The sequence below is a fragment of the Papaver somniferum genome, chromosome 8 (genome assembly GCF_003573695.1).
Source record: "Papaver somniferum cultivar HN1 chromosome 8, ASM357369v1, whole genome shotgun sequence".
Taxonomy (NCBI): Eukaryota; Viridiplantae; Streptophyta; class Magnoliopsida; order Ranunculales; family Papaveraceae; genus Papaver; species Papaver somniferum.
In genome coordinates, this window is record NC_039365.1 from 103,062,465 (window position 1) to 103,077,253 (window position 14,789).

General features: G+C 35.7%; 1 protein-coding gene across 2 annotated transcripts; it reads left to right on the forward strand.

Annotated features, from left to right (window-relative positions):
• The first annotated feature begins 9,788 nt into the window (after window positions 1-9,788).
• On the forward strand, window positions 9,789-12,444 carry LOC113302387 (NAC domain-containing protein 7-like). Of its 2 annotated transcripts, none has more exons than XM_026551293.1 (4): window positions 9,789-10,190; window positions 10,899-11,094; window positions 11,203-11,462; window positions 11,587-12,444. In XM_026551293.1, the coding sequence occupies exons 2-4, from the start codon at window positions 10,935-10,937 to the stop codon at window positions 12,250-12,252; spliced, it is 1,086 nt and encodes a 361-aa protein (XP_026407078.1). In that variant the 5' UTR covers window positions 9,789-10,190; window positions 10,899-10,934; the 3' UTR covers window positions 12,253-12,444. The 2 variants fall into 2 exon arrangements, with proteins under 2 accessions (XP_026407078.1, XP_026407077.1); XM_026551292.1 differs by having other exon boundaries at window positions 9,793-10,190; window positions 11,188-11,462.
• The last annotated feature ends 2,345 nt before the right edge of the window (window positions 12,445-14,789 follow it).

Here is a 14,789-nt window from a genome sequence, read left to right on the forward strand (position 1 = left end):
TTTGAAGAAGTTCGGATATGGTTGTTTGGTGAGGTAGTTAAATGGGTATGCCTTGCGAGGTGACGTGAAGGTTTCTGAGGTGGTTTAGTAAGAAGTTCCAAGAATCTATAGCTGTCTGACAATATAGCAGAATGTGACTGGATGTTTCGGGATTAGAACTGCATTGAGGGCATAGGTTGGAGTTGGTGAGATGGATGCGATGAAGAATTTTGAGGGTTGGTAAACTCTCATTAATTGCTTTCCACAAGGAAAGTTGTACTTTCGGGGGACATGGGAGTGTCCAAATAAAGTTGGATGGTGGAAGGGGGTTTTGGTGAGTTTGCGCAGAAGCTCTAATGAGGTAGTTGTATCTTGAAGCAGTAGTATATTGTCCGCTTTTTGTAAAAGGTCATATGATCCTATCGGATTGATTGCTCTGTAGGATGTGTATGTTGATGATTCGTTGAATTATGGGGTGGGGTGGTAGGCTTAATCTTTCATGATTATGATTCCTGGTTGATGGGTCGATGATGTCTGTTACTGATTGTATTGGATAACAAGAAGCTGGGTTGATGGTATTTTCAAATTGTGGTATCCAATTTGCTTGTATGGGGGTGTGTAATCCATCTCCTATTTGGTGGAAGAGATGTTGTTCGAAAAATGGTATGGGCGAGGCCATTTGCCTCCACTGAGGTCTAGGGGAAGACGGGAGTGGTGGGATGCTTTCGAAAATGGGGGTCTGATCAAGTTGCATTATATGGTCTGGCTAAGATAGAGTTAGGTTTTGGTGAATGTGCCATGCTCGTTTCATGAGTAGTGCTTTGTTGTGTTCCTTACTACTTCGGATACTGAGCCCTCCTTGTGATTTGGGTTTGTGGAGCTTTCTTTTCCCAGTGGATGGAGTTTTCTGATTGAAGAATCATGACCCCAGAAGAAGTTTGTCGTGATACGATCCATTTTTGGTGGATATGAGAAGGAAGGATTTGGGTTTGCATGAGGTAGTTGGCAGTAGGGGTTAGTGGTGATTTTATGAGCCCGAATCTTCCCGATTGGTTGAGGCATTTGGTCATCCATTCTTTTGCCTTGCGTGCCAGCCGTTGAAGCATAGGGGCAAATATGTGGCTAGAGGATCCACCATGTTTAAATTGTAGTCCTAAATAGGTAGGGGGTTCGATGTTGTTGGCATGTTGAAATCTTGGTTTAACTTATCTATCTAGGGTTGTTCTAGCTTCGGGTGATGTATCAGTGTGGATTTAGAGTCGTTGATGTGTTGACCCGTCGAGGTGTCGTAAGCCTGTAGCAGTAGTTTGAGGTGATTGGTGCCTTATGGAGTTGCTTTATATGTTATTAAGAGATCATCCGCGTACATAAGATGCAGTATTGGTGGAGCTTTTTGAGAAATGCGGAGCCTCTCTATCTTATTTTGTGCTTCAAGTATTCCCAAATTGGTGGACAGTATTTCCGCACAAATAATAAAGATATAAGAAGAGAGAGGGTCTTCATGTCGTATTTCTCTGGTTGGAGTGATGTATCCATGCGGTGTGCCATGGATATTGATTGAGTAGGAGCATAATATAATCCACAAAGTTGGAGGGGAAGCCTAAGCTGGTGAAAGCTTGTTTGTTGAATGTTTGGACGTATAATTGATATTCAGTCTCTCATTTCCCTCAAATCTCCCAAAATCATTATTCTTATTTTTCTTTTCTTTCTATTCCATGACTAACATTTTAAAAATAAAATCAAAATAACTCAAAATCTTAAAATTAATCTTAACACACTAATCTATTAACTAATTAATTTTAACAAACTAATCAATCAAGGGTAATTTAGCCATTATCAAAATCATTTGGATAAGAGGTTTTTGAAATTACTTCATATTGTCTATTTTTTTCTTTTTTGTGTGTCTCCTAATTTATGGAGGTATCCTCAAATGTGAGTTCTTATAAAAAAGAAATATTTTTTTTGATGAACAATCAGACCACATTTCATTCAATCCAAAAAGGTGATTACATGATTGTTTACAAATAAAGATACCAATTACATGTAATTCGCGAAGAGAAAGAGCAAAATACTGCAAAGGTACCCAATTTTTGTATGAAAAGTAGAGAGAAAAGATGGTATAATCCGGAATCAATTCCGACCATTTTGAATGTTTGTCTTCTATAACAAGAGATGCTCTAAAAACAAAGGAGTGCTTAGCCCTTAATCTTGTATATATGAGCGAAAAACCCGGATCCCCTAAATCCCTTTTGTTGAGGATGAACTCAAAGCGATGTCGTGTTGAATCATCGATGTTCTCAGATCTAGAATAACATGTCATGAACCAACCAACAAAGATTGAACAAATCACCATCAAAGTGAACAAATAATCGCTCTCAAAGCGAAAAAAGAATCGTCCAAAAAGCGAAAATAAAATCACCAAAACGGTGAAGAAATGTGTCAAAGACACCACAAATTAAAAAACAACATCTTATCTAATCAGAAAATCTACTAAAACAAAATAAAAACAATAATCTTTGCCGAGATCTGGTCCAAAAAGGACCAAATCTGAGCAAGAAAGATGAAAAGACTTTTGAGTTTGTTTTTTTTTAGAAGGGAAGAGAAAGTAAAGAATAAAGAGAAAGTTAAAAAAACAAATTAGAAAAATAAGGTCTAAATTTAAAAGAAAAATTGTTCCATTGAATGCCTTAAACTTATATTGTGAAAGAAAAAAAAACGTGATAAGGGTATCATATAGGACTGTTTCCACACCCGTTATAGTAGTCCAATAGAAATCCCAAATCATAATTCTTCTTCTGTTTTAATTAGCCGTTATCAAGGGCAGAACGAGGGTTGAAGGAAAGGGCGTGAAAATAATTTGTCTAGCCATGATAGAGGGTGCAAAATACGTTGGAAGCCAAATTCATGACCAAAAAATAGGCTAGATGAGTTGGGTGTGCATCTCTAAGCTAGCTCCACCCCTGTCCGTTCCGTTATAATACCCGTTATTTAAAATTTCTTACCAAGCCGCTCCTCTCATCTTCTTACTTATTACTTAGGCTTAAAACGTATTTTCCTTTGAGCAACGTCAGACCCGTAAAAACACGATATTACAGTCGTGACATGTTTTCCCAGCTTGCGCCTCTTTTGAAAGTAATATTAGAATCACAAGGTTTAGTGTTTTTTTGTTTTGACACAGTAAGCTGGGTTAAGGACACCCAAACCAAAACAAAAAAGAAAACAGAAAAAAGAAAACGAAAACAGAAACTAAAAAGTTAAAAGCAAACTATCTACTTGTAGCCTTTTTCCTCCTCTCAGATTCTTGTCTGCTGCCAGGATTTCCTTCAAATATGTAGAGAAATCTTCATTCTTACTTCCTCCCACATGCTCTCAGCTCTTTTATCAGCTAAAGAGTCTGCTGCTCTGTTAGTCTCTCTATAACAGTGAGAGATTCTCCACTCCACAAATCTTTTCTTTAGTTTCTTGATACGCCTCCATATCTGAAGCACATTCCAAGGGGGAGTCATTTCTGGATTATAAAGAATAGTGAAGACTGCCATAGATTCTATTGCCACATGGATTTTAAGCAACCTTGCGAAGAGCCATCTTTAAACCTAACTCAACTCCTGCATCTCATGGGCTAAGACAGAAATAGGTTTACTAGTGCCATGAGCAGCATCTACTACTTCTCCTTCATCATCCTGAGCAGAGCACCAAAATTACCAGCTTTATCCTTTAGAGAGCCATCAGAGTTCAACATAATCTCTTCAGGGTTAGGATATAACCAAGTACACTGAATTACCTCAGGATTAGTAAAAATGCATTCAACTTTCCATCTATTTAAGAACCATCTAGCATGAGGGTTATTTTCAGCTGTATGAACTCTAGCAACCATTTTAAATCTGATGTCTTGCACAATAGACATACTCACCTGATCAGCAGAGTTGAATTGAGCTTGAAAGATCCTACCATTTCTCTCTCTCCAGATATGGTAAACAAAACTAGTAAAGGCAAGTTTTTTAATAATGCTTAAGCAAGAAGACCCTTTAAAGTTATTACTGCACCACTTGACTTCATCATCCCAAGAATGCATAGGTTCTCTGATATAACCAAGTTTCAGCATAAGACCTTGCCATATAGGCTGTGAAAAGCATCAAGTATGAAAAATGTGGTCCTCAGTCTCCACTGCCTCATTACAGAGAATACAAGAAGCATCTTGAAACAATAATTTATTCCTTGTTTTAAGTCTTTTATGAACAGCAAACCAAGCTATAAAGGAGTGTCTAGGGATCTGACAAGAAAACCAAACCAGAGTGCAACAATCCAATTTAGGTTGTTCCCCCTTGAGAGCAATATAAGTATCTTTCACTGAAAAACTCATGTTGAGTTAGGTTTCCAAATAATAAGATCTTTCTCAGTGGTATTGAACTCAACAACTTTTAGCTGGTACACAATCTCCTTAGAAGAGTCTTCTATAAACTTAGGGAAATTCCATTGTCCATCACAGATGAAATCAGACACTGTAGAATTCTCAGAAGAACCAATACTTTGTAAGAAATCAGCATCAACCCAATCCACTAGTCTTCCTTTAGGATGCCAGTTTGCATTTATAAAGTTAGTTGAAGATCCATCTCCCAGCACAGTTCCTAAGAATTGTTTTGTTAAATCTATATGCTCTAGAATCCTTATATAACACCAAGAAGAGTCTTGAGGGACTGTTAATTTCCAGAAATCATTATCTTTTATAAGATTAGCTTTAATCCACTCAGTCCATATAGTCTTCTTATCAGATACTAGATCCCATATATGTCTCATATTATCAATAGAATGAGTAACTTTTATATCTTTAACACCAAGACCCCCATTTTCATAAGATTGACAAAGATTTTCCCATTTTATTGGGTTAAACTTCTTCCCTATATCAGTTCCACTCCACAAAAATCTCTTGAATTTAGTATTTTTTTTCTCTTTAATAGTTCTTTTGGGAAGAACAAAGCAAGATAACCAGAAGTAAACCATTACACATAAGACATATTTAATAAGCAATAGTATACCAGGGAAAGAAAGAGATTTAGTTTTCCAAAACTGAATTCTAAGAGTGATATTTTCCAGTAAAGGAAGGCAATCTCTATAAGAGAGTCTTGTTGTTAAAAGAGGAACACCCAAGTATTTAATAGGTAACTCACCAGGAGAACAGTCCAGCACTTGTAAGATTTGGTTCAGAACTGAGTCTTCAACTGCAAAATGGAACAGAGCAGTCTTTTGATTGTTAATTTGAAGGACAGAGCATTTACCGAAACAATCCAGAGCACATTTGAGACTAGTAGCTGCCTTTACATTTCCTTTGAAAAAAACTAGAACATCATCAGCAAAACTGAGGTGAGTAAGACTAGTTAATTTGCATCTTGGATGAAACCCATATTGCTTGAGATGAACTTGTTGCATTAAATAGGAACTAAGGATCTCCATGACCATAACAAACAAATAAGGAGAAAGAGGACAGCCTTGCCTTAATCCTCTTTTAGCTCCAAAATAGCCATAAGGTGCACCATTGACTAGAATAGAGAACTTGGCAGTAGTAATACATTGTTTCACCCACTCAATAAACTTGGGAGGAAAGCCCATTCTTATCATGACTAGAAAAATTTCTTCCCAAGAGACAGTATCATAGGCCTTCCTTAAATCAATTTTAAAAGCACATCTAGCAGTACCTTGTACTCTATGATAATTTCTAACTATATCATGTACTACCATTATACTGTCTTGAATAGCTCTACCAGAAATAAAAGCAGATTGATTTAAGCTAATAAGACCTTGAAGTACTTTTTTCATTCTAAGAGTAAAGATCTTTACAATATACTTGTAGATGACATTGCAACATGATATAGACCTGACATCAGCAACAAGAGAGGGATTTTTATTTTTAGCCACTAAAGTAATAAAAGTATTATTCACTTCCTTTAATAACTTTGAGCTATGAAAATAAAAATTTGAATTGCAGCAACAAAAGCATCTCCAACCACCTCCCAGCTAGATTTGAAGAAATGACTTGAGAACCCATTAGGCCCAGGTGCCTTGTTGGAACCAATACAAGCAAGGGAAAAAACCACTTCTTCTCTAGTAAATTCTTTGACTAGATCAGGCACATCAATCTATTGTATATAGCTGCTAACCTCAATGCCTGAAAACCAATCTTCATTAAAATTACAGTCCTCTTGAGGGTTAAACAACTCAAAATAAAAAGTAATACAATCAGCTGCAATATCCTTATCTTCTTCCAATTTCACATTATCAGCATTATAAAGAGACAAGATATTATTTTTACTTCTTCTAACTTTCAAGGAATTATAAAAAAAGGAAGTATTCTGGTCACCAACATCCAACTATTTAATTCTAGATTTTTGTTTAGCTTCTGACTCCTCATACTTGACCAGTTTTGAATATTCCTGCACAAATACTCTTTCTCTTCTTGCTAGTTCAGGATTAAGAGGATCATTTTGAAGCATAAATTGAGCACACTCCATATCCTCTTTAGTTTTAAGAACACTATCAGATAGTTTCTTGAATCTCACCTTCTTCCAAAGAATAATATCTTGTTTAACTCTTTTAACTTTAGAAACAAATTGGAACATAAGATTGCCTCTAATAGAAGCCATGCTTGTTGGACTATTTGAATAAACTCTGGTTCTTCAGTAAGAAAATTGTAAAACCTGAAAGGATGTGTCCCATGTATTATTTTTTCAAAAATAGAAATAATGCAGGGAGAGTGATCAGAGATACCTGGGACCAAAAATTCAGCAGTGGAGAGAATGAAATGATGAATCCAATTAGTATTAATTATAGCTCTATCAATCTTGGATCTGATAATACTTCCATCCATTTGACAATTATTCCAAGTGTAAAAACAACCAGTAAAAGGAAGATCAAATAGCTGAGAAGACTGGATACAATTCTGAAAATCAACAAAATGGTGAGCCATAACCTCAGCACCACCAATCTTATCAGAAGGATGAAGAATGGAATTAAAATCCCCTAACACTAACCAAGGCTTGGAGTTAAACTCAGTAAAATCTTCCAAAGAAACCCATAGATTCCTCCTATTCATATAATAATTCTCCCCGTAAATAAAAGTTACAATGAAATTCATCTGAATAGAGGTAGAGACTTCCAAAAAAAAATAGCTTGAGAAGAAATGTGAAGAACTGAAACATTCATAACAGAAGTATCCCAACCCACCCAAATTCTTCCTCCATTTGAAACACAATCATTATCTATAAATCTCCAAGAGGGATTAATATTATTCTTATTCTAACTTTATTAATATCTTGAACATGAGTCTCAAGAATCCCTAACATAGAGAGGGAATTATTCCTTATCAATTTCTTTATTTCAATCTGCTTAACTGGGTCATTAAGACCTCTTATGTTCCAACTACCTAACTTAAACATTATTTAAATTTGGAAAGGGGAGTACCTCTAGTAGACTTCTTAAGGTCTACAATCTTAGGGAGAAAATTAGAAACAACTGAAGCAGATTGCATTGCTTTCTTTTGGAATTATCCTCTAGCTCCTGAATGTTCAGCACTTGCTTGAGAAATATCAGCTTCACCCATAAAGTTATCCTGGATATTTTCCTTATTTAAGTTAGGATCCTTTGGATGGCTAACTTCATTCATTTTGTCCAGTAAAATAAACTTGTTCTTCATAAGAAGATCCCCTTTCTCTCTCAACTGAATACTAGGAGTGGCATTAAGAATTGGACTATCCAAGTTAACCTAGAGAGTATTGCTGCTAAGATCCATCATAACAGGTTTATTGATAACATTACTCTCAATTGCCATGTCTTCTTCAGAAGTATAAGATCCTGTCTCAGCTGGATCCCTTACTCTTTTACCAGACTTGGAAATCCAACCCTCAACATCTACATTAGTAGTACTCTTATTTGGAACCTTATTATCCTTTTTAGTTTTAGAAACCCATCCATCTGCATCCACAATAGTAATATTCTTCTTTTGAACCCATTTCTGCACAATTTTTGGAGCATGTCTTACTTGCTTAGGACAATTTGATTGAGTATGACCAAAGACAGCACAATCACTACACTTAGGAGGTTTCCAAGAGTAATCCATTTTGATTTCCACTGTGTCTTTGCCCCCCAAGAGTAAAAGTAAAAGAATCAGGAAATTCACAGCTAATATCTACTTCAACACAGATCCTAGCATAGCTCATTCTGGTTTTATGTAAAGTTTGAGTATCCATCATAAGAGGTTTACCTAGTAGCTAGATATCATACTCAGGCCCTTATTATTCCACATAAACAAAGGAACATTTTTGAAATTCATCCACACAGGGAGTGATTTCAATTAAGCAATTTCCTGCTCAACCTTCCTTGACCAAGGTTTGATAATAAACAATCTATTGGAAATAAACATAGAGCCCATCTCCAAAGCACGAATTCTATCCTCAGCAGATTGAAAATCAAAGATAAACATATTTTCACCATGAATGGTCATTTGAAGATTACCTCTAGGTTTCCAAGCACGATTCACAACATTACGAACCCAATTAAAAGGTAATCGTCTACCCACAAAAGCTCCAATCACTTTATCTTCACATTGTCGAATATCCTCATCAAATACTTCGTAAGGAATATCCATGGATTTCTTACCATCAAGAACATGATATAAATAGAACTCCATATTTGTAGAGATTACTGACTCCTTCTTCTGATCAAAGAGAGAAGACCAAGCTGTCGGAGGGGTAACAGAACTCGACTGAGGAAAATCTTCAAACCCATGTGGTATAACTGGATCTACCACCAAATCAATTCCAGCAAACTTTAAATTACCATCACCCCCCACTGGAGAATCCTCTAGAGGCAAGGAGGAGGCCACTAGAGGAAGAATAGCCGGAGAAGAAACCTGCATCTCACCAGAGGAGACGCAGAGAAACGGAAAAAACCTTAATCTAAAATCGCCTTTGACTAAGTCAGCGCTCGACGGCCTATTTCTCAACTATCACACAAGGTTTAGTTTCCCATCTCTCTATACGTTAATTTTCAACTATTAGTGCTTCATTGCTCAGGTAGATGCCGCAGATCCTTAGTGCTTCATATTGCTCAGGTAGATGCCGCAGATCCAATATAAAGACGGATCTACTTAAGTATTTCGCGACCGTCTTGGAAGCAACTTCCTGAACAAGGAGAAAAACGCTTGATCCATTACAATCTGACCTAACGTCCCAGTATACGTGAAATAGGATTTTCATATATCCATAATCAGTGTATCACCTTACCTTAAAGGAAAGAAGGGAAAAGGCAAAATTCTAACTCAAACAAATTTAGTGGCTACACGGATATAAACTCTTACAAAATCCAAAGGACGGGAGTTGATTATTTATCACTTCTCATTGGTCTGTCGAGTGTTGAGCAACTCATGCTAAAAAGATCAGAAAATCTTAGCAGGACCCTCTCAAATTTGAGTAGTGTGAGTACAAAAATTAAGGAAACCCTAATAATAAAGTGATGTTTTCTTCTTGTCTTGAAAAGATTTTGGTGTCATTTTCAGTTGCGGGTGGATATAGCGGTTGCGGTTACGCTGTGTCTGATTATTAAAAGAACCCCGCCAATTTGCCTTCACTCTCTCTATCTCTCTCTTTCTCATCATTTTCATTGTTTTTTTTTTAATATTTTCTTTATTTCTTTCTTTCTTTGTTGCTCATCAAAGCTTTTCCAGTAATCAAGCTCCCACTAACTTCCATAAAAATTGAGAGGTATAATGAGAGAGAGACACAGACGGAGGTTGATATGATGATAGATAATTTTAGGGTTTTAATTTGAGCGTGCGTGTGAGCTCATCTTTGCTTCTTATTTAATCATATCATCTTTCTTCTCTCTTCCTCCCTCCCTCTCTCCCTCCTTCCTTCTCTTCTCCTTGTGAAATTCTTCCTCCTCGGCTTTGTTTTGTGTTCTACTCAAACTTCGGTACATATTTGGAACTATCATTTGAGAATTGTCTGGTGACGTTTGCGAACTGCACTGAGAGAGAAATTCAGACATCTAACTGTTTGAATTCTCTCTCTCTCTCTCTCTCTCTCTCTCGCTCGCTCGCTCTCTATCTATCGATCTCTGTTAAGAATCTTAAGTTGTTTTCTGTCGCAGCAGCACTTCATAAGTACAGAAAGATCTAGACGTACGTATGGCTTCAGCAGATAAGGTCATCTGAGACTCCGTTGGTAAGAGCTTTTGTTTTTATTTTTCTGACAAGTGTGTTTTACATTTTTTATGTGCGTTTTAAATCAAATTGTAGTTATAGCTAGCTAGGGTTTTAATCCATGAAGATCCATAATATATATATATATATATATATATATATATATATATATATATATATATATATATATTTGGACGTTAATATTTGCTTGTTGTATATGGTCGTGAATCGTGATCAAATGAATGTTTTCTTGATATTCTACAAGTCTAATATTCGTGTGGATTTGAACCAATTTTCTCCCAGCTTGATCAAAATATACAGTGTAACACAGTGTAAAACCTAGATATATATAGCTAGTCCGTTACCCTAGAATAATTAACCTGATATATAAGATCTTATTTCCAAGAACAAAGAAGCAGTTTAGAGCAATCAACCTAGGACATGTCACACTCCCGACTGGATTCTTTTATTTTCCTTTAATTGTTTTCCTCTTAAGGGGGAGATTGTCACTTTTGAATTCTCAGATTAATATATTTTCTTGATAAACCATTTTTCTTTATCCCATGAAACAACATAGATTGATACATTACGTCTTTCTGATGCAATATCACACACATATTGAATCAGAATTTTTTTTTTTTTTATTTACTCACCCTATGCCTAGTAGTAACACAGTCAAAGAACAAAACACTAATATGTTCAGTTTGTATATGTTTTACATGAAATGTAGGATTTCGTTCTTCAAATATCATTAGAGGTTACACACATGGATGCTTCAACAAATGTTCCACCAGGTTTTCGCTTCCATCCAACTGAAGAAGAACTTGTTGATTATTATCTGCGAAACAAAATTTCATCAAGAAGGATTGACTTAAATGTCATTAAAGATGTGGACCTTTATAAAATTGAACCATGGGATCTTCAAGGTATATATATATACATTTTCAGCCATTACATTTTTGATTTATCAGTTTTTAAAAAGTGTCTCTAATTGTGTATCACTAAACGTAACTGATCAGAAAAGTGCAACATAGGGACGAAAGAGCAGAGCGAGTGGTATTTTTTTAGCCATAAAGATAAGAAATATCCAACTGGAACTCGAACTAATAGAGCGACAACAGCAGGGTTTTGGAAAGCAACCGGAAGAGACAAAGCTATTTACTCAAAGAACAGTTTGCTGGTTGGAATGAGAAAGACATTAGTCTTTTATAAAGGAAGAGCTCCAAATGGACAAAAATCCGATTACATTATGCATGAGTACCGACTTGAGACAAACGAAAATTGGACTCCACAGGCAAGTACATACTAAATTTACACATACATTTATCTTCATGTAGTACCAAGTGCTCGTCAACTTATTGATCTAACTAACTTAATAATTTTCTAATAAATATCTTTCTAAATTTTTTATCCTGCAGGAAGAGGGTTGGGTGGTGTGTAAGGTGTTTAAGAAGAAAATAGCAATGACAAGAATGGAGAATGAACATGACTCACCTTCTTATTGGTACGATGAAAACGTTACATTCATGCCGACAGACAATATTGATGAGAGCCCTAAGACTTATGCTCAAATGGAAACTTCATTTCTCAACCATAATCCTTACTTTTGCAAGAAAGAGATTGACTCACAGTCTTACCACAATATTCCACATGATCCAAATTTCCATCAACTTCCTCAATTGTTAGAGAGCCAAAAAGTTTCATACCTGGCAACAAACAGTGTTAGTGCTGGAAACCCTAATGCAGCATATGGTCTTGATATGAACCAACTTACACAAGAATATATGCATGAATACTCGAGTTCATCAGTTTATGATCGTGGCAACATTAACAGGGAGCAAGTAGCAATGGATCAGGTAACTAATTGGAGGGTTCTCGACAAGTTTGTTGCATCTCAATTACTAAGCCAACAAGAAGTTATTTCTAGAGAAAGAAACTACTCAAATTCATCAATGGATATGCTCAATGCAACTTCCGATCATGTTAACATTCTTGTCGAACAATCAAATAAGGAAGAAGTTTACGCACCAGATCAATGTGCTTCCACGTCCACTTCCAGTGGCCTGATCGATCCATGGAAGTAAGAAATTGTGAGCAATCTACTGTTGTATTTTGAAAACTTATGAGCTTTTATAATATATGTACATGAAGTATATAGTACAGAAAACCTATCCTTTGATTGGGTTGTTATATATTCCCTTTGTAATGTTCATGGTTATTACCATAATAAGTACAAATTATGGTTTTAAGTGCATAATAGTATTTATGTTTCGAAATGCATAATCTTACTTCTCTGTATTACTTACTACTACTATTTCTTTTGATCATCGAATTATTCAGATAAAAGCCTCAAAGCGTCTGTTTACATAGTCTTGAACTTGAACATCAACGTATTTCATGCTTTTTTTTTCTTCTGGAAGTCTTTTAAGTTTGAAGTATAAAGTTTTTGCTTTTCTGTTTCTAAAAGGAAAAAGCTGAGAGGTAACTTCTAAAATTGTACCCAAGTACCATGTAAGTTTGAAGAAATGAAAAATGTGCTTGCTTACATGGCATTAATTTCCATATTTAGCAAAAATCTTTAATGAGTTTTCAAGTAAAATAAAATGTGCATGAAGTCGTCTTTTTTTGTACAAATGGTGATCCTTGATAGCTAGGAAGGACTAACTCGCCACACATTCATCTTAGGCCAAACAAAGCTCGATCTATCCTTGAACACCTACTCCAGTAACATGAAAAAGCCCTTGGACCAAAATTCTTCGTGAATATCAACTTATAAGGGACGAATTGCTAAATGCTTAACATAAGACATTAAGACGTCATAGGGAGTGCAAAAAAAAAAGTTATCTATGTATAGCGTGTGAGAGTGTAATTCGCAGTAGCGGAACAGGATTCGGATGGAAAAAGTGCAAGTATGGGTAGCGTTTAGCTAGACAACACAGCTTACGGTAGCTAAAGGAAACCCTTCAATGCTCCTTCCACCTAGGGGTAACATCTAATTAAGTACCCCTAAACAAAATCAATCATGTGCAACAATTACAACAGACAATTACAACAGATTTATGTAAGGAGGTAAATGAAACACCTATTTTTCCTTAATGAAGAGTAGCTAATAAGCAAAGTCATATCTTTTAGAGCATGCCATCTAAATGGGGTTGTAATTTCTTTTCTTGATGTCGACAATCATAACTTTGACAAAGTAGTGTACGGGACCAATATATATAAAAAGGAAATAACTTTTCTATGAAGATTTAACTAGCTAGTCAAAGAAAGGAAACAGTGACATACCTGGTTTTCCTTTCATGCATGGACTATAATGCAACTTCAATTTTCATCGCCAACATTGGTCATGCCTTTTGGAACTATAAACTCTGAGAAGTACTACTGTAAATGTGTAACTAATAAGAAGTAGAACAAACATTAGCTCCTCATAGTTTTCATTTCGGTTTCAGCTAAAAGAGAGACCAGATATAGACAATTTGGACTGTATAGAGAATGAATAAATTCTTACTTATATCTTGTATTCCTTGTGCTTCTCAGCACACTTGGAATGAATTTTGCTGCTTCGAAAAAATACTTACATCTTCTTCTTTTTGCCCACAAAATTAAAGAGAGAAAGAAAGAACGAAGTAAAAGGTCGAGACAAAAAACTAGCTCAATATAGGTAGGGGAGGAACCAACTCGCCGTCATATTTAAAAAGAGCTCTATTTTATACACATTAAGTGGTAAAAGAAAACTTATATTAAAGGCATCAGAACTAGCTTCCGATGAAACAGTTAAGAAGCTCTATTACTTACCTTGACATACAACTTCCTAGGTAGTTGCTTGCTTCCCAGCTAGTTGGATAAACAGTCATTTTTTCAGGTGATAATTTGCCGTAATAAAAGCTCGCCGACTCCGAGACCTTTGAAAGCCTTTGGCTTAAACCGGAATCCCAAATGTAGAGGATAACAAAAACGAAGGTAGCTAGTAGAAAGAATTGTTTTATGTACTTTATTATGGGATCAAGAGATATAAATGTTCAAGCTTTTAATAGCGACATACAAATTGTTTGGATATATGTTGAAGAAGGCCTTTATGATGATGTAAATTTGCAGAGAAAACATTGTAGTCTCATAATTGGGCGTGGTCTTTTATGAGCTCGTAACTCATCATCATCAGGAACATAAGAGAGAAACATAAGATGTAACTGTCTTTAGGATTTACAAAAGAGGAGGGATTCCTTGAGAAAAGAAAGACATCAAAATGGAAGTGCTTCTTCACTGATTACCATGTTTGACGTGCAACTCCTCATATCATTAAGGTTCTTTCGTTTTTAATCTCTTTTACTGATTAAAGTAAAAAAAATGCAGAATGTTTGCCACATGGACCGCAAGAAGTCGAAGGATGGTAGGGGAGTAATGTAACTGTGCTTTTAAGATAGTACAAAGATGGTCATGTGAATGGATAATTAGGTTACCCAAATGCTGTGTATTTGGCAAACAAGACATCATTCATTACTTTGATTACTGAAACTTTGAAACATAAATTTGATTGCTTTTCTTTGTTTTCACTACTTTCCACTCCTTTGTTCTTTTTCAATATAAACTCAAATAGAGATTATCCCTTAATTGCATCTAAAAG